The sequence below is a fragment of the Gambusia affinis genome, linkage group LG12 (genome assembly GCF_019740435.1).
Source record: "Gambusia affinis linkage group LG12, SWU_Gaff_1.0, whole genome shotgun sequence".
In the NCBI taxonomy this organism is placed as follows: Eukaryota; Metazoa; Chordata; class Actinopteri; order Cyprinodontiformes; family Poeciliidae; genus Gambusia; species Gambusia affinis.
In genome coordinates, this window is record NC_057879.1 from 9,159,760 (window position 1) to 9,186,782 (window position 27,023).

Genomic DNA, 27,023 nt, shown 5'->3' on the forward strand with positions numbered 1-27,023 from the left:
CCCACTAAGAAAATGTCACCTAGTAGGTTTCAAAATTCAATCGTTTTTATTCTACTTTAAGGTTCTTTAGTGCTTTTGCTACCATGCGTTTAATCAATATTAGATCAAATAGTCAAAAGGCCAGCTCCAAAAACTGATGCTGATTACTGCTATTTATTGAAAATAGGCAAAACAACATAAAAATATGTTAAATTATTCCAGTATTTCAAGAAAAAAACTATAAATTTCATATATATATATATTATTTATTTTTTACATATATATATATGTATATGTATAGATTTATTTTTTTTTATTTCAGCCACATCTTAACTACCACTTAATAGGAGAAAGGAGATGCTGCTGTTTTCAATGAGGTCTCTTTATTGATTTCCACTGATGGTTTTATTTGGCTGCAAAAATGGTCGCTCATTTGGGTCAAAAATACCATCCAGAGAATGAGAGTGCTTTTTGATAAGCCTTACAGGGAAGATAGTTTTCCGAAAGGAGTGGATTCTGTGCTTAGCAAGGAGCTTCAGTGTCTTGAGGCTGTGAGCCGGGTCATTTCTAAATGATGCAGTGGAGTCCTGGGTCAGGTCCAGAGATAATGGCCCCTCTCACCATTATCATTATTCTGAAAATGGTAGCAGATGTGAATGATGCTCACTCTGTTTGCTGAGGCTGCGATTTGAATTTTTTATTTCCTCAATTTAAATTAAATTATATTGAGCTTTTTTTTTCCCTTTTTTTCCTTTTGTCATTTCCTTCCTCACCCTTCCTGCTCTGTGTAAATAGAGAACCCATTTTTTATAAGGGACATCATAGACAGTTCCTTGTTTACAAATGTAGTCGTGAGCGTGGAAATGACTGACTTTCTTTTGTTTTTAATTTTTTTCCCTTTGATTGTTTCAGCTGCTGACTGAGTGTATTTTCAAAGACGCGCACTTCAATCGATCCCTTCTGTCTAGAGTCTCCTTGCTGTCAAACGCGACATGAAAACGGCAACGTTTTTCTGTCTTCATCCATCTCCCTTCTTCATTCTCTCCTGTCTGCTCTTCTTTTCTCTCTATGCCTCAAGTTAAATCAAATGGAAATGACAGCATCACTTACAGATGGAAGGAAGAGCTGCGTAAAATGACAGGTGAAGGTTACGCGACAGATGTGGAAATAGTGACTCCACTTTTATAAGCAGGACATTTTAAGTGATTTCCTTTATCTTCACTTTGACTTTGGGAGTTTTAGCAAAATGCTTTTACTTATGTATGTGTAAATTCTGTTTGCATAGGCCTAGATGATGAACAAACAAGTTGATATTAACATAAACAATTTGCATTTGTGTCACAGAGCTGCTGCCAAATATCCCCAGCTTAGGAATCTTAATGCCTTCTCTCTCCAGAGGCAACATGTGAGTCATCCGAGGTTCAGATGGTATTCTTTTTTTTATCTACGTTGCCTTGACTAGTCTTTATTTTAATTTTTCTGCCTTTTTGCTTAACTAGTTTCTGCAACATTCAGATTAATACAGTGGTAAAATAGATTAGGCTGTCAAAGTTAGTCTACTTTTAAAAAGTAAAGTTGTTACTAAAGTTTTTTCCCCTTTAAATTTTTACTCCTTTGTTTTGGTTTCCTGCTATTATTTATTGCGTCTACAATTCAATTCTACAGCAAAGCCAAAAATGACACTTTCCAGATCACACTTTAGAAAGTTTCAAGAGAGAGGGGTAGCGTTCATGATTTATAGTAATGGAGTAAATATCAAAACCTGATTTTATAGCATTGAACGCCATAAAACAAATGAATTAACCTTTGGTTTGATTTTACTAATCAGTCTTCCTGGGTTCACAGTCGGAGCCAGGAGGTGGAAAAGAATACTTGGTACTTGGTAAGTATCTAAGTTGTTCCCAGTATTAGTTATCCCCTCAACCAATTTAGCTTCAAAACAAATTCTCCCACCCTGTTTCAATGCTGAAGATTTTGAGATTATGAGAAGGGATTAATTGGTGCAAAAGAGGCTTGACATTTTATTCTTGCATACCTTTTCTTTGTAATTTTAAAGCTAAATAAATGCGTATATTTTTCAAAATGTATACTTTTTCACAAATTTTAATTGTTTGAGAAAGTCCAGTTTTATTTCACATCACAAATGATCACATTGCATAAAAATAGTAAATAAAAATCTGACAGGTATGAATAATTTTGGACAGTCTCTGTCTGGACTATGGAATAGTCACAACGCAACTATTTTCAGGTCAGTGTTGTGATCCTTTTAGTTCCTGTGGACTAAAAGGATCATAACACTTTCTGGTATGTTTGACATGAAAACAACACATCGCATCAGGGCCTGAACACTGCACTCGCAGTGAAACATTGCAGCATCACAATCTAAGAGTTACTTTTCAATATTTTCCTAAGATGGAGCCTTTGTTTTTGCCAAGGTTGGTGAAACTATGAATTTTCCAAATATCAGTCAGTTTTAACCCTTAACACCCAGGTGTTTTTCTGGAAGATTCTGCTTCGATAGCTAAACCAAATAAACAAGAAAATGGCTTCAACAGCATAAAATGTAACAATAGATGTGGCTAATGGCTGCTCTGGGTGAACATGTTCATTCTATATGCAATGCATTGCCATTTGCCTATTAACACTGCTTATTTATACAAAATTACTCAGAAAGAAAGAGAAAGGGGGGGCGATGGAAGGCTTTTTCCTTCTTTTTGTGTGACTGTAAACAAAATGTGCAATATAGATTATCAAGAAATGAATTACCCCGATTAAATAACTCATTTAATTACATAATAGTGGAATAGACGTTCTTATAGCTATATGTGCAAGTTTGTCCTTATTGAGTAAGGATAACTTATTGGAGTCTCACAGTAAACACTGAATCTGCATGCACTTCCCTCTTGTGTCTCTAATTGTACCTGAGTGACCTCTCTAATGGTGATATCTGATTATCATTAAGGAAAATAAGTGCTGTCAGGCTCTTCTCTGCTGTAACTTCCTACAGGACTAGAGTAAAATTGTCAGCACTCATTAGCTTTTAATCAGGGGTAATGATGTGACTACATAGAGGCAGCACTTTTTTAAGCCATCTCTAATCTGCTAAAGCCCTTAATCACATCATCGCATAACTCACACTGTTGCATGTAACAATGTTAAACAAGCTTTAAAAGCCGTTAAAGTTTTGTGTTGCGGTCAAGTGCGCTCTCAGTGTCTTCCCCTTCTTGTGGGAGTGCAAAGAGAAATTTATATCCCAAGACACTATTGTTATCCAACAAAAAAACAAACAAAAAAAAAACAATTCTTGTGATAAAAATTTTGTAGGCTGGGTGCCGCTGTTGCATCTGCATGTACGTGTGCGTCTCAATGAATTTGTGAAATGATCAGAGAATCGTCAATAGGAGAGGAATCAAATTTTACAGCTCTGGTGTTTGGACTCGATGGCTGCCCTGCAGATGATCATCAACTTGATCCATAAGTGGGATAAGCCATAAAAACTAACTGTTAAAGAAGCTGGCTCTTCACCACATGATTTATCCAAACATATTATTGAAAAGTTGAATAGAAGAAGAAACTGCGGCAGAAAAAGGTGCACAAGCCACAGGAATAACTGCAGCCTTGAGATGATTGAGAAGCAAGGTCAACTCAAGATGTTGGGGAATAGTCGTGAGGTGTATACTACGACTGAAGTTAGTGCTTCAAGAACCACACTCATTGAGATATTCAGGTCGACAGCTGTTGCATCTCATGAACCAGAGATGTCTGTCTAGGTTTTAGGTAATGTTTTACCTACATTAGGTAAAGAAGGACTGAGTAATGCCCTGCTTTCAGATGAAAGTAAGTTTTGCATTTCATTTAGAAGTCAAGGATCCAGAGTCTGGAAGAAGAGTGGAGAGGCGCACACATTTTTCTCAAGGATAAAATCTATGTCTTAAAAAAAAAAATAAAAATCCAATAATGATCATCAAGCTATGATCAACTAAATAAGCAGAAATAAATCTTTAAAATAGATCACTCAGAATGATAAGTCATCAGTTACAATGAGCGCCTCAGCTGACCAATCTTGTTACTCAATACAAGATATTAAGTAACCAGATAGATAAGATATTAAAGCATTTAAACAGGTCAGTAAAAAAGTACTGAGTCAGTTTGGATCAAAGAGAAAATGTGACTTAAAGCTGTAAATTAAAAAGGAGAAGGCTATAATATTTTAAATTTCAGGCATTTTCAGTCTTAATCCACACTTTTCTGGTAATGCTACCTATTTGCAGACTTATAATACTGCTTCACGTGTTGCCAGGGCAACTTGTCCAAGGTGAACCTGTGTGTCTCAGGACATCACAGAGACACAGGACAAAACACGCCTGCACACACACACACACCCTCACGCCGACCCTAACCCTCACACACAACTCAACCTTCTTGCTGCAAGCCACCAGTGCTACTGTGCAGCCCTAGAATCAGTATATCCAATATTTTTCTTTTTTCTTTCTTTTCTTTTTTTAGCTTTAACAATACAGAGGATATAAAAGTTTTACAGAATTGTTTTCCAGAGCAGAGTTCATGGCCTTTCTGGACTTTATTAGCCTTTGCAAATTACACCAGAGGTTTGCTCTCCAGATGTTCAAATAGAGACACCAGCTGTTTTGTATAATATGCTGTTTATGTACATGCAAAGCTTAAATAAACTGAAGACCCACAGAAAAATGTCTATCAAGCAAGAATTTGGGGATTTATTTCTCTTCTGCTATTTATTATTTTATGTATCCCTTAAACTGTTTTTTTTACATTTGAAAAATGGAAATCTAAACCTGTAGATTACCTGCAATTATTCAACCCTCAGTGTGAATTAGGTTCTTGGTCACAGTTTCCGAGTAGTTATTCTGATTTCCAGTCATCTTTAGCAGAAAGCCGTTGTTTCCTGATACCCCTGTTGGCAACCTTTGACACATTTTTTTTTTCTACTTTTGTTTTCCTGCCATTAACAGGATTGATTTGGTTAATATCCAACATTGAAAAATGTGTGAAGTAGCGAGGTAAGGCCTCTAATTTTACAATTGGTCTCTCCAAATCAGACGCAAAATGCCGCTGTAGTTTCCAATTTATTCCACCCCTTCATCTTTTACTTATGAGCACCATTCTGTTGTGATTATCTGCTGTAAGCATGATTCGTGAGGCTTGGTATCATTGTGCTGTTCAAAGGTTCAATGACATGCAAACTTCAGCTTTGTTACAGATGGCATGACATTTTCTTACTGGATTTTCAGACGCTTGATTGAACCGGTTTGGAATCACTGTGGGCATTGTACGGTATTCAGCATGTATGTCTTCCTCCTCCTTCAGAAATACAGCTGATCATTAGGAGCAAAAAGCTACAGATTTGATGTATCACTCCACGAAGATGACGTCTGAACCTCTGCGGCTTACTCATGTAGTTGAGAGCAATTTGGAACTTGGTTTTTTTTAGGTTTTCGGGTCACTGCAAAAAACAAACAAACAAAAAAAAGACCAACTGGTTCCAAATAGCACGTCAAGCTTGAAGTCCTTTGTGTGAAAACTGAAACATGGGTTGTTGCTACCAACAAGTTGGCCGTTGGTCTTTTGCAGCCAGTAGAGGAATTTTAACCGAATGTTTCCTTAGAAATCCAAAAAGTCGTTATTATTTTCTCTGTCATGTCTACCTAGCAAAAAACAGTAGCTTCCAACTGTTATTTTCTTAAACCCAACAAAGTATGTTCAATAGAAATAGGTGATCAACAATGGCGAACAATTATCTGAACCATTTTGTAATTACTGTAATTTAAAGATTTTTAAATAATCTCGGCATTTAATAGGGTTGGTGTAGACAAAGAGCATCAATAAATCAGAGGGTCCTGAAAAAGCGTAGAAATTGACGCGTTGGAGAGATCAATTCAGTTCAGTCACTACCAAAACTGACGTCACCTGCTGAATCACTTCCAGTGATATCGCAATAAAATATTCTCAAAGGCATAACCAGTGTTTTTATTTTTATCTCTCCAAAGTTACACGAATGATTTCTTTTTCTTTTTTTCTTTTTTTTTCGGCATTTCTTATCAGAACTCCAATGGCTCTTGCCTAATTTTTATCTCTCTCGGTTCTGCTAGAAATTGTCTGAAAACAGAGTTTGGGTGTAGTGTGTTTGACTCTGGTCTGTTGGGAGACAGACAGTCTCCCAACAGACTGCCTGTCTGTTGGGAGACCATAGAAGAAACAGTGGGTTTCTTCTACGGTCAACAACATCAGAGACATAAAGAGCTTAGCGTGGACACAGCAGCAGGGCAGAAAAGGGCCTGTGGCTCTGTGATGGAAACAGTCAGGAAGTAACAGGCTGCACAGCATGACACATTTGCCTGATGAGCACAGTGTGTGTACCTTTGTCTGTGTGTTCCAGCTGACCGACAAAACTCTTGTAAATTTCCATAACACCTATTTGGGCTGCCCACTGGGTCGCCGCATATAAATATACCCACAGGTTTTGGGTTTTTGTAGATTTTGGAGTTTCATAACAGGACAACACAAAAGAGGTTCCAACTGCTGCATAAATTGCTGCTGCTTTTTATACAAAATCTGGGTTTGAATGCACAAAGGGAGGAGGACTTTGATAGGAGCACAAATACAAGCTTTATAATCAAAATAAAACATGCACACATGAACAGCAGTAACTGTCACCCAATTGCGTAGTTACAAGACATGTCATCTGTGTAATGATGTGACGAATTAAAGAACTGTCAGCGTTGAAGCAGATAGCATTTTTATTCTATGAAAATGGTCCATAGAGTAAAAAGGTTTTCTATTGGGGATTCGGACATTCAGAAATGACTAAAATAGAAGGCAAATCTTATAATTTGACTTTTGTGTTTGGTGATACAAAAGGAAAGTTCAAAACTGATGTAAAGGGGATTTTTCAAAACCTTTTTTCCAGAAACAACTTAAGTTGCTTGGTGGGGAAATGTCAGCCACTCAGTGCATTACTACATTGTTTTCCTAATCTACATGTAGTGTTGGAGAGAAGCTTTTTGTCTGCAGTTTTTCATGAAATGATTGTCTTTGTAAAAAAAGCAATATAGGTGTGCAGTTGTATTATCTCTTTTATGTATAGTTATGAGGAACCCTCTTTATTTCTTACTATTAAAGCAGTGACATTTTTCAAAAAGGTATATTTTTCTGCTTGCTCCTGAGTAATTGTTTGTAAATATAACTGAGACTTGTTGCACAGAAATTATAATTAAAAATCCTTCTTATAAAGAAAAGACTCTTAATAAGCTAAACAAAATATGTTCTCATTCAGTCAGGCAGCATCATTAGCTTCAATCTGATTTACTACATCACATCAAAATCAGAATTTCAGTTTTTCGTTAAATTGCAGACATAAGAAAGGATGTGGGTTGGGAAGAGTAATAAAAAAATACGTTAGTACAAACATAAAATTACAGCCTATAATTAATAAATGTGCCCATTCATTCCCTCAGTACATATTCTGCTTCTGATGTATCGATAATGTGTCAGATTGTGATCCGTGTATTAAAATATATATCATGACCATATGTTGTAATGAAAATAAGTAACCATTTTATTTTTATTCATTACATTCTTCATCATTTTCTTCATCAGGAAAACATAGGAATGTAGAAATATTTATATTCCTGAGATTTTATTTTTTCCATTTTTTATTTTTATTGTATGTTTCTTTTTGTAACAGATGTTGGAGAACAGATCAGAGCACACTTTAATTTCCAACCATATTCAAAATGTTCAAAAGTAGCCAAGTTGTGAAAAATTATGACCTATTTTGCAATATTGTAATCTATACTTAAGATGTATAAAATATACTATATTGAGCCACAAATGTATTTCCTACCAATCTAAATGTTTTTCGCTCGGTTCCTGCTCATCATTAGGGGCTATCATGATGGATTTCATAAGAAAAGTGATTCAACTTTAAAAAATAAGTTCTAAGTAGTTTTTTATTAATCTCCAAATTGGTTGTTGATTTATATTCAAATACAGCAAAAAATCAATGAGTTTTCATCTTTCACACCACCTTATGTGTCAAACTAACAAGTTTGCCGAAAGAAAGATGATCAAGCAGGTTGGTATCGATTCTTAAAGTGTAGCTTATGGCAAGATGCTTCACTATTTATTGGTCATATGATTGTGATATTGTGAACTTTGAATAATCTGTCATTTTAAATAATTGTAGGCCGGAAGCCATGGAAGAGAGGCAAAAAACTTTCATTTTCACAATTTCCCTATTTCTTTAAGCTTTGTCCAGCCATGGTAAACTAGAACTGTCGTGAGTTATAATGTAATACGGTATTATATAGCATTTTGTACCGATAGTTTATGTTGAAGCAACAAAACCTCACCTATGGAAAGTCACAATACTACTAGTTCAGCACTGAAGTAAAGTTAGCATGTTATTTTTTTTCGTATGGCCTTACTTCATAAAATATCCTACTGTAATGTGACAAATGCCTCTTCTTAAATAAGTCAGATCCTTATTGGACCAAAAGATCCTGATTATAAATGACACATTTCAGAATAAAATACATTAAAGAAGCCAGTGTGAAAAAGAAAAAAAAAAACATTTTAGTTTTTATTTTGTAAAGACCTCAGAGAGCCGCTCTGTTTTATTGTTTATCAGAACAATCATTGTCACGTTTAATTTGCTCCAAGTAATAAAAACCCATCTTAGGGAATTCTGTGGTATTTTTTGAGGGAGCAGAGTTTATTTTATTATCCAGTGATGTGGTGGAGGAAAAAAAAAAGTCTTTATTTATCTTCAGCTTTGAAAGGTCACGCAAAGCACATCAAATTTCAAGCGATGTGACAGATTTATTGCCAAATAATAAAAAATCTGCTGGCTTGAAAGGTGACCCTAAACTTTGCAGCTTTTATGCTCTCTAGGAGACAAATTTACAATCGATCGACTTGTAACAATGGCCACTAATTGCTTCTGAGAAACTCACTGAACATTTTATAGCATTGCCAACTGTTAGGCACCAACTCTCATTTTATGTCAGCTACAAAACGTTTGGTGTCAGCTGCTTATACTCCTTTGGTGTAAGAAACCGAGATAGCAATACTCAGTGATTTGGAGCACAATGCAATTTGCGTACAGTATGTGCTTTGACAGTACGTTTGTTTAGATTTGGCAGGGGAAAAAATGTGAAACTTTAGCTTGTGTTGGGAAGAAAATTACTTTTGAGTTTGAGAGGAAGATAACCAATAAGTGACTATGTTTCCTTACCACAGTTTGTGCTTCACATAGGCACAGGCCGATTGCAGTTGTCAAGGAATACAGAAATTTACAAAAGTTCTTATATAAAAACCACAGAAAAGTTTTTATAGTGCAGTTCCTATAATTATGAGATAAGAGTAGGGTTTTTTTTTCTCAGCCTATTGAAAAAAGCTTCCTATGTGTTCTGATATGTACAGAAAATATTTCAGCTGTTTGGGAAATTTCTCATTTTAGTAGATATGGACAGTCGGGAAGAAAAATTAAGTAACACAAAAAAGAAGCTTCCATAAACAATGGTTTTTGAGGGAGAATGCTCATTGAATTGTAGTTTAGTTATCCACTCTCAGTGGACTTTCACAGTAATACGTTTTTAGCATCTCCTCAAACAACATGGACGGCAGGGCAGGTGATGAACTGAAACGCAGAGTAGATTATCTGAGTGAATGATTTCTGAGCAAATAGTTAAAACAAGGGGTGGGGACTGTTGATGAATGTGGTTTATTTAATCCTCGGGACCAAACTTGATGCGCCTGGATTTCATTTGTGTCTGTGTGTGTAACTCCTGATGTCAGAGTTATGAGTTATGGCTAGGAACTACAGGAATTTCTTTTTCAGTGCAATAATGTAACAATATTCAATCTGTTATTCTTTCAATTTGACACAACAGCTCAATAATTAATGACAGCTGACTGCAAAAAGACTATATTTCAGTCATATTAAAATGTCTTCTAGAGTTGTTAAGAATGTGAATTGGGTAAAAGTGGTGTCGGCAGGCCGTAGCTTTCTAAAAACCACAGATGGGAAATTGGCTACTAAATTCTAATTGGTGCAGCTCTAGTTTGTTTTGCTTGGCAGAATATTTTCTTTCTGAGTTAGGAATATTGTTTATGTTGATTGAGACATTTTCAGGAACAGCAGCCACTCCACGTTCTGCTTTTTAGCTTGGACAAGAGAGTTTTTAACAGCCGTGCCAGCTCCCATTATCTCTGATGCTGTTTTTAATAGGGTTGATCATTAATTTTAAATGTCCAGCAAAAATGAATTTGTTCTTTTCATATGGAGAAACTCCGATTGGAAATTTGATCTCTTCTTTTCATAAGAAGAGAAAATACTTCAACAATTGTCTTTGCCTTTGATGCATGGCCTCTGTGACGCTAATAAAAACATGAATTTGCTGCATAATGCACCCGTCACTCAGATATATCATTTACTTTCCATGATACGCAAAGAAATCTCTAGGTGGAATTTAATTGGTAACAGAGAAGGCAGATGGCAAAAGGATTGTTTTGCAACTAATTGTGAAATGCCAGACGGAAAAAAGGTGCGATCATTCGCATGTCGGGACAGATAAAATGCCTCAAGAAAGTAAAAAGAGAAGACAGAGTGAAACAGAGTCAAGGTTGGTATGCATGAACAAGGAGGAAGGGAATAAAGCAAAAGGAAAGACTATTGGGAAGAGGAGCAAATGGAACGGATTAGAAAAGATGGATATGAGCAGCACTTTGGCAAGGGACAAGAAAGTTGTACATTTGTGTGGGAGGGAACATGGAAGATGGAGACTAGTTTTTCAGGTGGGTACAACATTTAGCTTTATCATAACCAAGATGACTGAACCATCCACCCTGCAATAAATCTGGCATTAATGTGCCGTCTTAGTTCCGTTTTGTTCCACTTTTGTCAGTTTTGCTTCTCTTCCCCTTAATTTTGGTGAAATTAATTGCGTCTCGTGAAGGAGCTGATGGGGGCTGGACCCACAAATTACCACTTGTGTCTATATTCAGTTGTTGTTCCACTGTGAGTGTGGAAGACAAATTAAGCCTATGGAAAAGAGCAGATGGTGTCCAGGTCGTTGTTTGGAACCAGTTAGTTCTAACACAGTGTGCTGTTTGGCAGAAAGCCTGAAGTTTGGCTCACTGGGAAGTGGTAAAATGTCTGGACCACCCAAAGCTTATGAGGCATTAAGGACACTACAAGGTCCAATATTTTTGGCAAGGTGTGTCTAAATAGTTTTGCCTTACTTCTGCTTGACTAAAATGCAACTCTTCATCTTCTAACTTGATCACACGCATCGCTCTTGTGCTGGTTGATCTTCTCTGGTTTGCTGTGTGCCAAAGGATTTATTTTAATATTCTTTCATTTGTTTTTATGCCTCAATGGCCTCACTCTACCATTTCTCGCTGGCTTGCTGCGCTTGTGCTCTCCTTCACGGCCCCTGAGGTCAACTGTACCAAAGGTGAAGCTGAAGCTCAGAGGTGATCAGGCTTTTGCAGTACAGCAGCTCCGAAATTATGGTTTGTTTTTCCTTGTTAGTCGGGATCTTTCTCTATTTTCTTTTAAATAATTCTGATTCCTCATCTTGTTTTCTTTATAACATTCAATACAGTATCAGTTTGTTCATTTGTATGCCTGTTTGTGTTGTTTGACATTATTACTTTATGTACAATTTCTCACTTTTCCTCTTTTTGTATAGTCAAGCATTCGTCATTTTAAATAGGGTTTATGCATAAACTGGTTCAGATTGGATTGGAAACTGATATGAAGCCAATCTACTATATGAATCTACAATGGGATGTTGTTTTTTATGGGAATATTTCATATTTGAAATGTCATCTCCTGTGACATTGACAATTGATTTGTTATGTGTGACCATAGCGGATTTCTAGATCCTAAAGGATCTGGGTATATTTATTTACTGTAAATTGATTAATTAAATAATTGTGGGATTACTATGTCTTCTGGGAAATAATGTGGGGAAAGTGTTTTCCCACATTCCAGTTCTGAAAAAGGGTTGTAAAACAAATAAATAAATAAAACACACATTCGGAAATAATATGTATTCCAAATTTTGCCTTTCTGTTTCTTCATCCATCCATCTTTATTTGTCTCTCCCTTCTGCTCTCAAGTCCATCCATCCACCAGTTCTCTCATTCTTTGTATTGTCCATCCATCACCATTCATTCATCCTTGGAATTCTGAAATTATTCTTAATATTAACAACTTATAAGTTTATGTTCAATGTAAAATAACAGTAAAATTTACACTGTGTAGTTTAGTGCCACATTACAGATGTTTTTTTTTTTTAAGTCAAGATGTTCTTATAAATTGTTTAACCAGTAATCTGATGAGCTTCTAACAACAGATTGCAGCAAGAACCACGTCAAACTAGAAATTGAAACTTTCTGTTCTGTGTTATGTATTTTTTTTAGTACTGTCAAAGGCAATCTCTAATAACTGTCTTATTCCCTGAGTCTTTGGTGACACCGGGGCCACAGACAATCTTCACCTCATACTAGTGAACTGGAATTGGTTTGTAATTGGTCCTTGTTGCCCACACGCGCGCACCTGTCATGCGTGCAGTATGGGAAATTGCTGGCAAAACAGCCTCCCAGCAGGGCGAGATTGACAGCAAGCTGTATTTATGAAGTGCCACCACATCTGTGTAGAAACACGCACTGATTCAATTATTTCATCTCAGCTGGAATAAAAGGCACAAACAAACTGGATTCTTCTGCATTCTGCCAATTTTCCATTGGGAAATGACTACAGGGCAGAACTGTAAGAGGCAAAAATAACCTGCATTTGTATGCTTGCCTCTCGCGTGCGCTCCCTTTCAATTTAGCAGAAGTCAATTTGAATTATAATGCAGAGGTTTAGTCTCTATTCACAAAGTGCAGGGTAAGAGTTGTTGGTGGGGGGGTGGATGTCGGAAGTGGGAGAGCATGAGAATCCCTGATTTGTCTGCCAGTAATCCCTGATCTCATTTGGGTGAAATTGCCAATTTTGCAACAACAACAACAACAACGAAAAAAAAAAAAATAATAATGATAACAGCTCTCTGTTTGGTATTTGTCTGCAAAGTAAATTTATTTTCTCACCTAACATTTAAGTTTTACGATTGAGTATATTAAAATGGCAAAACGTCAGAGGGACGATGGGCAGGACGTTTAAGGGGGGAGTAATATTTGATGACACACAAACCAGAGTTTGATTAAGATAAACAGCGGGGATACAAACAACCATGTTATTATGGATCAATATAGGTTCACTTCTAACAGATATTGAATTAAAATTAAAATCTGCACAAAACAGTCTGAAAAAGAGCTGTTGTGTGGAAACGTTTAAAGTGTGAGCTTGTCTGAACAAGCAAATAAAAATCTGCAATAAAATATCAGCAGTTGCACTGTTCTGTTACATATTATTACTCTGTTTTACTCATGTTACACTAGTTTTTTGAGCCAATACTGAAAGGAGAAGAAAAATGTGCTAATTACCTACACTGTTGTTTTTTTAATGTCATTAAATACATCTGTGTCAAAGTATGTGTCCCACCTAACTATCTCAAATCTATGGATAGATCTATAAAAACTCTGAAAACCTTCCCCCTGTGTGTTTCAGGGATCGCTATGCACATCAATAAGTAATCTCCCTTGTGTAGTAGCAGCTATGAATAATGCAAGTGCCCATATAGCTGTGGCTTCTCAAAAATGTATTACTGCGGAGTGGCAGGGATACCACACAGAGACAGGCTGAGCACATCTCAACAAATTAACAGTGGCAGATCACTTTTTATGTCAAAGACACCAGAGATGTTTAATCTCAGTGTCTTTCAGAACAATTATTCAGCTGGGGAACAGTCAAATTGAAGTCTCCTCATTTGAAATGGATTCGTTTTAATGCAGAAATGGTTTTATCTAATACTGAAGTGATAGACTTCATCCCTTTTTTCTTTTGTTTTTTTTTTCTAGCCAAGAGAGCTGGAAACAAAAAAATTAATAAACTCCCAAACCTAGTTTTTTAGGGTGCAATGGAAATAGGACATATCAGCCTCCTCTCTCTCTCTCTCTCTCTCTCTCTCTCTCTCTCTTTCTCATGCACACACACATACTCACCCCGAGGAGAGGAGATGGGTTATAGCACAACTCTCAAAATAGCTGAGGGAAATGTAATAGGGAAAGCAAGGCATTCATCTCCCTGATTTCACCAGTATGGTCCTGATAAATTAAGGCAAGGGAGTAAATTTCAGCGCGTATCGCACATCCTAAGAGTTAACTTTCATCAAAGCCAAAGTAACAGTAGAATACGCTTGATGGGATAGATTTCGCATGTATCAAACCAATATGCTGGGCAGAAATGCAAAATAACATCAAGGTAGAAGAATTATGTTTGGAGCTTGTTGTGCTGCTGCAACATGGGACCTTTTCTGCCATCACCAGCACATCCTGATTAAACAGTAGTAATTGTTTTGGAAACTGCATGTGGAATAATTATTCCTAAAAGACCAAACATTCTTAAGCTCTCTTTATGCAGTAACCAGTCATGTGTATTGGTGTAAATTTCACTAGACATTTTTTCACGTTAGCTATTGTTGATCAGGGCTGCACAGTGGCGCAGTTGGTAGAGCTGTTGCCTTGCAGCAAGAAGGTCCTGGGTTTGATTCCCGGCCGGGGGTTTTTCTGCATGGAGTTTGCATGTTCTCCCTGTGCATGCGTGGGTTCTCTCCGGGTTCTCCGGCTTCCTCCCACAGTCCAAAAACATGACTGTCAGGTTAATTGGTTTCTCTAAATTCTCCCTAGGTGTGAGTGTGTGTGTGCATGGTTGTTTGTCTTGTGTGTCTCTGTGTTGCCCTGCGACAGACTGGCGACCTGTCCAGGGTGAACCCCGCCTCTCGCCCGGGACGCAGCTGGAGATAGGCACCAGCAACCCTCCTGACCCCATTTAGGGAAGAAGGGTGTAAAGAAAATGGATGGATGGATGGATATTGTTGATCACTCACATCTGCAGCGTGTATTCTCAAAGACGCAACCCTCTTCTGTGTTTAAGCAATGCACTTTTAAGAATGCCACGTCTGTGCTAGTTCAATCAAGAAAACTGTTCACACACTCACCTCTTATTAGATAGCAAACTTTCTTCATCCCTGCCAGCAGGCACTTTTAAAACTGGTTCTTGATGTATTTTGCATGCCTCAGGCCCTGTCCACATTAATGTGGAGGATCTCGTGCCTTGCTTGGATCTCCCATGCAAACGCAAACTGATTGCAAGTTATTGGTGGGAAAAAGTAAGATTTTTAGTTCCTCTGTAAAGATTGGGCATTCATGTGGATATGCTTGGACTGGAAATCCATTGATTATTAAGAACTAAGGCATAAAGGCTCATTTAGCACAACTCGACTTCTGCTTTCGATGATTAAAGCCTCAAACACAGTGGAGGGATGTTTTGGCCTAACTACTAGTAACAAATCTGGCCGATAATATATTTCTCTCCCACTTTATTTGTTTAAACACCAAAGAAATGTGTTCACTTGACTGGCTCAAAGAAATATCAACCATCAAAAGTACTTAGTTTATAGTTTTTTATAACCCCAACCATGTTAGATATCAAATGCCAGGTTGCTTGCTGTGCTCTGACTTTCTCAGTCAGAGTTTCTTTACCAACTGGGAACCCACACAATCTGACTTCCAAGTACAAAGAGAATGCATCGTAAGTTAGCAAAAGTTAGAATAAAAAGCATTGTTTGGTTTACCCAGAAATTGAGCATTACAGGTGTGATTCTCTTTCTACTGCCTTTGTTTAAAAGAACAAAGCAAAATAGAACAACATAAATATACATTTATAATTTAAAGGGAATAAGTGATAAGATTTAAAAAAAATAATTTCAAGCATCTCACAATCTTTTTCCTGTTGAATTACATTTTTAAAATTTTAAATAAATTGAATATTGAAGTATGTTTGTGTTAAATTAGACGCAGGAGCAAACAGTACTCGGGTAAAATTCCCAACCTCAGGCAATGCAGTGTTTTAGGCAGACTAGACAGCGTGTACAGGGGGAGAATAGGAGATATGAGATTTGACCAAACAATAATCTAATTACTTCTCATAAGGTTCCCTTTTCAAAGCTCACTTTATACAAATTACGTCCTGCCTTTTTAGTGAATTACGTAGGATTTTCTCTATGTCAAACCTCAGCAGTGTTATTGATGCGTTAATGGCATATTGAGTCTTAAGGTATGCAGAGAGCTTAAATGTGAAAAATGTCAAAAGCAGCTGACAGAGACACCCAACCCAGATCTGGCAGCTTCATATACAGGCTGGTGATGTCTTCTACAGATTCATGTCACACTGAAATATTCACATTATCGAATGGTGAATTTGTTGACTTTCCCTCCATAATATTGACTCTAAAATCAGCATGCTGCATTGCTGGAACTTTTTTTTTTTTTTACAGCAGATGATGTTTTGGGTCCACAAAATAATCTCTATTAGCCCCTTCATGTCACAGCTCCCATGTGCTGTCATAATGCCGTCGCTGTTTGGGGTCCCTTGCAGTGAACTTCCAGCTTAATTTATTACAGGAGAGGCATAATGACTTGGATGGGAGCACCTCAGACATCATTAAAAATCATGCACTAGTATTCTTCCTCCACGCTGGGTTGATGGTCTATTTCTAGAGGGTCCCTGCAAGACAGCGGGGAGTTTTAATGAACTCGAATCCCAGGACAAGAGAATCGACTTCATGATTCAGCTCCTAGGGTGAAAAATTGAAACGGCTCTCGCTTCAGAGCAGAGCCAAGCTTCTTTTGTATGTACTGTTTGGGAGTAATAATCCTGTGGTTGAATGTTTGACGAGGCTGTTTGGAAAAATTTTATGTGCCAATTTTCAGGTTTAGGAGCCGTATGCACAGTTCGGCCTCCGTGCTGAGTGATGTGTAACAAAAGCGGATGTGTCAGTCATAATCTTAAGCTTGCAAACATTTTCATTTCGCAGCTTTTAGAATTAATCGAGTTCATCTCAAGAAGTGCCTGGAAATTTCTTGTTTTATTCATTCTAAGCGGCTGATGTTGCTTCATTTTCAGAAGTGTTCGTGTTTTCACTTCTTGGCTGCGGTGACCAAGTTCCCTTGAGCGTAATAGCCTAATAAAAACACACATCCGATGAGGCAGCTAAAAAATATCACCTGTCCTGCGCACCAAAGCTCATTTCCATGGAGGATTTGTTGTGAACAATGAAGCACAATTTTTATGGAGAACCTGAAGGTTGTTCAAACCCCCCTCCGCCTGCAACCACCAACTCCAGAAATAGTCAGAAATAATAAGTGGGCCACTTCTTATTAATAGGTAACACTGTACCTGATTCAGGTGACGCTGCTCATTATAAAGTTTCAGCTCTGTTCACTTGCAACACCACAAACTTCTCATCATGAGTCACAGCTCCGAACAAACAGGCTTGTGGTGAACACGGTGGGAGAGGCCACAAGTGCAATTCTCACGTCTGTGTGCGTTTCGTTCAAATTTCCTCTCTGTGGCTTTGTTCCATCAAAATGCGTTTTGGCTCTTTTCGTTTTCATTTTTATAAATTTGGATCTAGAACAAACCCCAAAGGAGTCATGGTAAAATAAATAAAAGGGTTCATCTATTTTTACTTTTTGGCTTCAGAGGTGTACATACTTTTTATTGACTCTTTCAATGTTCTACTATGGGAAAACATTAAAAATCTATTGCCACCCTGGTAAAAATGTTAGTAAAAGCCGTGATGCCTTGAAACTGGAAAGTTTTTAAATAAACCAAGCTTTGACTGGGGGGGAAAACAAACAAATGAATAAATAATATTTTCTTACGATGACTGAGATGACCTATGGAAAAAGGTTGACATTTTTGTGCCTCGTTAACCACTGTGTTGCCATAATGCTTTGGATTATTATCTTGTTAAAACACCTTCTGGAAAAAAAACAACAAAAAAATCAATCTACTGGTAGAGTCCACAAGATCAATCCCTGGGAGAATGCAGCAGAATTTTTTGGTATTTTATAAAGTCCATGATATTAATCACACTTCCAGATCCCCTGAAGGGACATAGAGGATTTTTTTCTTTTACTTTACCTCACAACGGTTTTAGATTTCCTCTCAAGACTTTTGCAGGCCCTTCCAATATGTTTTATGTTTCCTCGCAATAACACATTCACATGCGACATCTTGAACACTGAAAGTCTTTCTGCTACAATGCAAGATTTTTAAAGGTTTTTCTACGTACGTTCCTTTTCTTCAGAATACAAATGCAACACCAACTTATTTGCAAAGTAATAGAAGCAAAATGGGTCAAACTTGGGCTTTCCATCTCAACTCTAAGACAGAATAATGACATAAACTTTCTGTAAGGAAAGGAAGAAAACAATACATCCAAACTATTTGGACTATTTTAAACTTACTTTCATGGCATTGTATCTCCATGTGACAGTTTTGGTTGTGTCTTTTCTGTGTTGGTAGTCAGAGTGGTTCATAAAGGGCAGTTTTCGTGCGCTTCCATCTCCACCTTGCATGAACCAACATGGACACGCATTTCATAGATCCATTTTCAACCAGTTTTCTGCACTAAGGAGTGGAAAAGGTATAAATGTATTTTGACATAAGACAAAACACATTTTGAGTGAGGCTCTTCAAAGGTCAGTGTCCAATTTAAAATTGTCGTTTATTACTGTAAATACATGCAGAATAGACTATTGTGTAGTTTAAAAGTTTATTGTGAGGGAACATAATATTTATTGAGAGGAAATGCAATACTTTTGCGAGGTAAGACAAGAAAAAAAAAAATCCCGTCATGTCCCTTAGAGGGCTCCGTACACTCTAACAAGGTTTCCAGGGCTTTTGTAAAAAAATAAATAAAAAAATAAAAAAAATTAAAAAATACAGACCCCACTGTTCTTAAAGATGGCTGAGCAATGTTTTTTCCAACATATTTATGTTTCTTTTTACTTTAAACTCACTTTTTGTTTCCAAAAAGATCAATCTTAGACTTATCTAACCAAAACAGGATTTTAGTTCAAGTTTAACTCTACTGTAATTCTTTATTATTTTTTTTTCTGGGATTTCTTTTTGAATATAGTTAACATGTAATGGAGACTTGGTGACCCTAAGGAGCCACTCCTGGCTGCAAATTTCCAACAATGAGCCTTGTGTATTTTTATATCTCCCCTACTGTCCTACTGTAGGACTCTACTGTGAGACACATATGAGCCCTCAGTCAGCCGGAGGCCAGTGGTTAAAAACAATAACCTCTCTGTCACATTTATGCGACAGGGAAACTGTTACGACTGGCTCAAAGTCATAAAAAAACGGGAGACCATGCAGTTGTTAAAGTGCTTAAAAGGAATATTTATTAACAAAAACAACAATGAATTGTGGATGTGAGTATCAGTGGTGTTTGAGTGCACATGGACGTGTTGAAGTGCAAAAAACAAAGAGAAACTCAAATGTGCAAAAGGAGAGGAGCTAAGGCCTGGCAGCAGAGCATCACAAGCATCAAGAGCAGAGTGGACGCCGTAGACGGCCAGGTTTAAACGCTCTGTGCTCCAAATGAACAAATCAGCAGCACCTGTAAAGAGGGGGAAGCACAAAGACAGACAACAAGACACCTGCAACCCAGCCCATAAGGCCCAGGGCCGTAACAGAAACAAAATGTTACTGCCTTCTAATAAAAACTTCTTGCTAATAAGAAGTTTGTTGAGTAGCTTTACTAGAGGTCGGACACAAATTTGTATCAGAAACAATGAAAATAAGGACTGGGTTATAAAATACTCGTGAAATTAATAATATTAAATAGAATCATGCAAGAATAGAGAATAAGCTCACTTATGTAGTTTTTGTTTTGCAGATGCTGATCATAGACCAGTATTGAAAAGGTGGGCAATCAAGAAAGGAAAATCTAAATAATAATAATAATAAAAAAGAAATTTCAGAATAAAGCTTTCTGATGCGTTTTCTGATTTGTCTTTATCTGAGGTAATATTTTTAAAGATACATTTGAGGAATGCAAGTATGCACGTTTACAGTATACTATAGCTAAATGTCAATTTGTCCTCCATCTTTGGATCCAAATCTTTGGGGAGAACAATAATTATTTTCTCAAAAACACAAAAATGATTAATACGTGATGCATTCACCCCTGCAACCATCCATTTATATTATCTGATATTTAACAGCTAATGACATCCAGGTGTTGCTCTTTCCAGCTCCGCTGCCAGGAGGATCATCCAAAATAAATTTCTGCATAGGTTAGAGATTCTTTTTCCTTCATTTAAAAACTAAATTTCCTCTTCAGCAAAAATGAGTGCCAGAGCTGCAGGTGCAATCAGCGCTGTGCTAAAACCTTTTAATTAACACAATCTATCATCATTAGCCAAGCGGTCAGCTAGCAGCCCCACTGTTAACTCTTAGGGAACGGAGCGAGGAGAAAAGTAAATGATGCAGTGTGCTTCTTTGCTTTTCGGGCTCGGTCACCATCAGTTCCCACATTTGCTGTGCTCACTCATTGCGGAGCAACGCTGAAAACACATCAGTCTACATCAGCACCTCTAAATCAGTCCACGTCTACTGCCATCCTGTGACTTGCAGGACTAAATACTAAGCTGCAAATAGTGCTTGCCAGTGCAGGCAATGAATTGTACTTGCCTGCATCTGAATGAGAGTAACATTTAAATATTTGGAATTAAATGCTGCTGGATTTTAAAGACTTGGTTTCCCTAGTGTTGTTCTGTGCCTCAAGTATGTTTGTTCGCTAAAATTCACCAACAGTCTCAGAAATTCACAGAACAGCTGCGCTTACACATATGAGAGAAGACATTGTGCGTCCCAGCCACGCAGATATGACGCATTTGGTTGATATTTGCCATCCATTTATATCCTCTGATATCTCACTGATATTCAGCCAAGAGCTTTTGAGCATAACACTTCAGAGTCACAAAACATTCACATCTTGAAGGCTCAGGATGTTATCACCTGAAGCAAGTTAATGTTGTAGTAACATCTCTAAGGTTAGGTAAGGATTTTTTTAAAGTGCCTTAGGAAAAAGCAGTTCTTTCAGATAAGGTCAGTTTTGGTATGTGTGTTGTACTTCTCACTGTGTCACTTTTCTCCCACCTCACAATTGTGCACTGCTTTTTGTGGGCCTCTGGCATAAAATCCCCCTATACATACTTTCAAAATTTTGGTTGCTACTTGACAAAATGTAAAACAATCGAATTGTTTGATTCTTTTTCCAGACGTTGTAGTTGCATTAATCAGCCATTCAGAGCTAGTTCCAAATTGCCATGTACATAGCTAACTAACCAGTGTGTTTGGTTAAAAAAAAAAAAAAAAAAAGAGAGTCAATGTATGGCTGCAGCAATTATTGGAAAGGTGGTTCAGAGTGTGGAGGGGGAAAATGTTTCTGAATAAAGAACAAGGTGCATTGCTGCGCATTGGCCATGCAGAGAAAAGTGTTTTACAAGTGAGACATCTTAGTCTTGACTGTAAGAGGAGAGTATGCTGAGAATGCAAGCAGAGGAAAAACTTGTGAAAATAAAGGAAAGGAAGGATAGATGTCTCTGGACACAGACTGAGAAAGAGAAGATTGTCTCTGTCCCTCTTGACCTTCTTTTTTTTTCTTTTTCTTTACGTCTTTGCCTTGCTGCTGCAAGGTGCGCCCTCACACCCATTTGCACCGCCTTCGAGACAGAACAGTGTGGCTGGAGCTCAGGGTAGCCAGTACTAGTGTTGTGCTGCGACTGTGCAGCTGTGGGCAGACCTTAATTGGCACATTAAGAGAGAATGAACCTCCTAATGAAGCACAAGTGTGACCATATGCTCCCGAGGCCATTCCTTCTAAGGACAGCTTTGTCACGCTCTGTAGTAAATGGTAGCAAAACTGAGTCCTACTTTGAAGGCAAGCATTTAATGCAACAACGAAAAACTAATTACAGCCCATTGCTGTCTTTATTATAGTACTGCCTGAATGACCCTATTCATATTTTCTTTATAATATCAGGGAGAACAGGCCTATTGTATGTTTCTGAGAAGCTGTCAACACAATAATTATGGTACTGTGTTGTCTGTAATGGTAAACTTTTGACCGCTAAAAAGTAGCTGCTAGTAGGGAAACTGTGACAATGATACACTACATTTATACCTCCTCCTGTGTATGTTCTACTGTGTGTATAGGTGAGAAAATGCACTCATGGAAAAACCAAAAAACAAAAAACAGTGTTTTGTTCCAGACTACCGGATTCATACCACTTATATTCAAAATCAGTTTGGTTTGCGCATGCATGTAGATCAGGGGCTTAGCTGTTTCAAGCTAATCTGCTAATTTAGACATCATTTACAAGTCACATTTTATTGCCTTGAACAGCAGACTGTATATTTGTTCATGTGTTATTTTTAATTATTAATTATATGGACACGTCATGTTGCTCTGAATACACCACTCCCCCTATAAAACATGGAGGTGAATACACTGTGTATTCACCAGTTAGTACATCCACATAGATATATATATAAGAAATTGTGTGTATATTTTTTGTCATATAATAACAGGAAATTCATTCCCTGATCTCATCAAATCCAAAGTTACAGCAATCATCCTATCTTTGAAACTTCCTGAGTATTTCTTTTTTTTTTTTTGACTGACAAAATTGAGTTTGTTGCTGAACAGGAAGTGACTTTGTCAGGATCCTGGTGTCAAACATGCTTTTTTTTTATGATTCATTAGTTGTGGTCTCAGCTCAGATTTAAGTGGGTATGATTTCTCAAATATGTCTTATTTAGTTCCATACTGGCGCCTTGTGTCTTGGCAATATACTTGTGTACACTGCCAAGTTTAATACTCGAGTAAATTTTGGAGAGAAACCTGTTAGAAATTCTCTCGAGGAATGAAAGAGCTAGGAGTCCATCCAGCCAGAGTTGAATCTTTCTCTTCTTTGAGACATAGGGCTGAAAGCAAAGTTTTCTCACAAACACACAGTTTGTGCTTCATTGTTCACCTGTCTCCTCTCTCCCGTCTGACCTCTTTGCAAAGAAATAGGAAGATTGTAATGTAATAAAATCCAGATCATGGATTGTTTGTGGATCTCTGATATGGACTCTTGCCATAGGAGGTCAGTCAGTGGATGAGGGTGACATGAGGCAGATTTGTTTTCCTTACTAAATACATCACCTGCCCCACCCCGAAGTCAAACCAGAGAGATGCTTCATCTTCTGAATCATCCATAATCTGTGCCCCAGGTTTTTATTTAATAGCCCTCTTGCAGTCATCTTTTTGGTGCCGAAATACACTCGTATGCTGTTCCTCATGTTTTTCAGGTTGCATCTTACACCATACTGCTCATTAAAAAATTCTGTGAAATACTAAAAACATATTTCCTTACTAACTTGTGTGTAGGAATACCCATAGCTATTCGGCTAATGCTGCAGAAGCAGTTATGAAAAGTGTGAGGAACAAATAACCCCATAATATTATGCAAGACTTTAGAATAATAATGCTTTATTTGTTCGAAACCAAATCAACATGTTTGTGGGCATATTGATTTTCATCCTAAGATGTTATTTGAATAAGTGCCGTTATCCAATGAAAATTGACAAAAACTAAGGTTTGAAGGTTTGAGAATGTAAAAAATACATTTCACACATTTTCTAATAATTGCATGGAAAATTACTGGTCCTTGTTTTCGACGCTCCATTCTTGAAACTGGGATCATTAATCTGATAATAATTGTATCAATAATGATAATGCTGTGAAACAAAAATGTGATAAAGTTTGAGATATTTCTCATTACCTTTAATGGCTCTTTTAAAGGTCATTGCATACAAGAACAGATAAATTGCCAGACGCAGCAGTTGAAGGAGCTGCAACTAACTGTGTACTTTTTTTTTTTATCATTAGGATCTTAAAACTAGTTCAGAACTTTTATGTTCTGTGATATTTCTATATTAGATGAGACCTCTAAATGAGCTACTGAAGCATTTATTTCTTTACTTTTTCTTTAACCTGAATCAGTTTAGTTTCCTTGGTAGAAAGATGCTTTTTCTTTTACTCCAAGTTATAAGAAGAACGATAAAGTTCTTTCTGACCAGGACATTTCATACTTCATAACAGCTCAAGTGCAGAACCACCGCAGCTCCCAGACACATAACGTTGAAGACTTGAAATAAGTTTAATATTTAGGTTTTAATTGAATAACTTTAAGTTTTTAACATTGCTCATACTAATCATTTGGCTAATCAAACAGCAAAAGCAATGGAGTACAGAATGGTAAAATCTCATTTGCTTGATTAAAACATACCCCTGGGGGTAACAGTCTGGCCTAATTTATTAATTAGAACATTAATAATTTATATTTTCCTTAGTCAAATGTGAACAGATGACATTATAAGTGAGACTGGCTGAAAAGGCTGTTTTTGTGCACTAAAATAAATTCCACCATTTGTTATTAACATTATTTTATTTATTAATTTGGTGTGGTAAAAGTTTTTGATTTTGAGGCCAGACTGAGCTTCAGATTTATGAGTTTAAAGGAAAGGTTGGCATTCAGTCTGAATCACAAAACATCATAAAATGCAACTACTCAATAGTTCTGAATATTTTAATTTACGACGAAAATTCTTAACTCTCCTTAGTGTTTTTTTTATTACTAACACTGAAGAGAAGTAATGTGCATTGTTTCCGTTTTCTGGTTTTTTTCCTACCTTTTTTTTAGTATTTCGTTATGAGTCTTTCAACTGCTCTACTTCCATTTTTATTACTGAATTGCAAAAGCTGGTTTGCACTAAATACATGCAGTAACAATCACTCCCATCAGCTGGAGAAGAAAAGAGCAATTTGCACCTCGTTTTGTGTGTCAGGTCCCAGGTGTTCCATCTTCAGCCACAATCACTGCAGATGCAGAAAAGATAAAGAAGTTACTACTTTAATATTATTACTCTAATTAACACATAACTCTAAGTTCTGGCCCCTGGAGCCCATATTTAAAACTTTCACAACATTTAACAGGAGGAATCTTATGAATATTGCATTTTTAATTCAATAGATGATGCTGCATATTGTTAAAAGCCACTGAAGGAGAAATTTGTTCATCTTATTCACTTAGGGATCAAAAGCATCTGCTAAAGTTTAAAAAAAGAGTTAGATTTTTAATTATTATGTAGTTTGCATAAATGCAATAAACTAATACTACACTGTACTAACTTATAATTGTTGCTGTAAACAAAGCGAATCATAATACACTAGTAATAACATCACAGTTAATAGAAAGCTTACATGTAATTATATCCAGTTAAAGTGATTTCAAAAAGAAATAGTTATCGTTCTTGCTGAAAGATCTTGGCTGTTCACTCCTGAGCCCCACATGTTTGACCTCCTCAACGTGTCCCCAATGTGAGAGTCCAGTATGGTCCCATGTTTCACCCCCAGCAATAATAAAATGCAGACCGAGTGTAGGTGTTGCAATTAGAATTTGGGAATTGCCAAATATAAGACTTTAAGCACAACTTATGCTATTAACTTAATTGGATAGGCACAACTTACGAGACTTTTTGGAGGGACCTTGATCTGTTTTCAGCGGTTTAACTGCTAGATATAACTTTTTTTTTTTTCCACCCACACTATTATAACTGGATAATTAAAGCAGTTTTGGTTTTTGAAAATCAGAAGTTGTTTGTGTTGCGTGATGATCACGCCATAATGATCATAGCATTTGCATTTCCAGACCATTCACATGCAATGTTTTTCTTTTGTTTGCTCACATTAAATGTACTTAAAAATCACCTTAATGTTGCTGTCATTCACAAAACAAAAAACTCCAGAAATTTTAACGGGAATTTCTTCACTACAATTAAAGTTTTGATTGAATCCACCCTTACACTACACCAAGGTTGGTGTTTCTCTTTACCAAAACTCTGATTCATTTTAAGCAAATACTCTAACAAAATCTTCACTCACATCGTTTGAAGACAGAAAGTCTGCTGTTTTTCGTCTACACTTTACTCTGTAATGGTCAGAGAGGAAACTAGAATTGGCAGAATGCATTAAGAAAAACTTTGGACTTAGTAAATAAAATCAAAACAATGTTAATGCATTCATTGGGTAACAGAATAAACCATCTGTTTTCTATACCTTCCTTATTTAATTCCCATTTGCTTTGGGGCTGGTGCATATCTCAAGTGGACAATAGGCGAGAGACTTGGTAACTTCTGGTCAGATTGGCAGCTTTTTCCAGAGTAACTCAGAAGAAAATTAGACTGATAAATCACATGTCGACACTAGAGTTGAAGTATAGACACCAATTCAGACATTCTTTCATCTTCCTTGCTGAATGCAAATAGAAAACTGTGACCGCTGTCTATGTAGACTTCAATTACATTCTGCAAGAGAGTCATTGTGTATGCAGGTCCTGGGTTGTGGCCTGATGAAGTAACAATGGGACACAGTGTGTATTCACTTGTAAATCTGTTCATACCTGCAGGGAGTTCAGCCACTGGAAGGTGAACAGCTTGGCAACAGAGAAGAGAGATTTCCTCAAAGCTCCGTTGCCCTTAGCACCAGAGTTCCTACGCAACCTGCGGTTACTGGGGCGGCGGCCAACCCTGCAGCAAATCAACGAAAACCTCATCAAGAAGTACGGCACCCACTTCCTGGTTTCTGCTACCCTGGGAGGTAAGGAGAACCTGCAGGTGTTCATTCTTAGAAATTGATGGGGCACACGGAGATAGAAGAGATACTCATTTTAGGACTTGTTGGAGTGATATCCTTTGTCAGTGTGCCACTGCAGACAGATGGAAAAAGTAAGCTAGACCCACACCTCATACCCTGAAGCATTTAACCATTGTTATTGCTTGCGGTGGTAAAATTCCCCTTTTCCTTTCCACTGAAGAAGACACACACAGCTGTAGAAATCTAGAAAAAAAAATGACACAGAAAATGAAATGAATAAAACTCTTGCTCTCTTCACAGCTATATGCTGGAGTTTTTTTTTTACCAGCC

General features: G+C 37.1%; 1 protein-coding gene across 3 annotated transcripts in view; it reads left to right on the forward strand.

Moving 5' to 3' along the window:
* brinp2 (bone morphogenetic protein/retinoic acid inducible neural-specific 2) overlaps window positions 1–27,023 on the forward strand; it is a 190,794-nt gene that overhangs the window by 94,076 nt on the left and 69,695 nt on the right. For all 3 annotated transcript variants that reach the window (XM_044133142.1, XM_044133144.1, XM_044133143.1), the window contains exon 3: window positions 26,506–26,696. In XM_044133142.1, coding sequence (XP_043989077.1) covers window positions 26,506–26,696 — 191 coding nt within the window. The remainder of the gene's footprint in view (window positions 1–26,505; window positions 26,697–27,023) is intronic.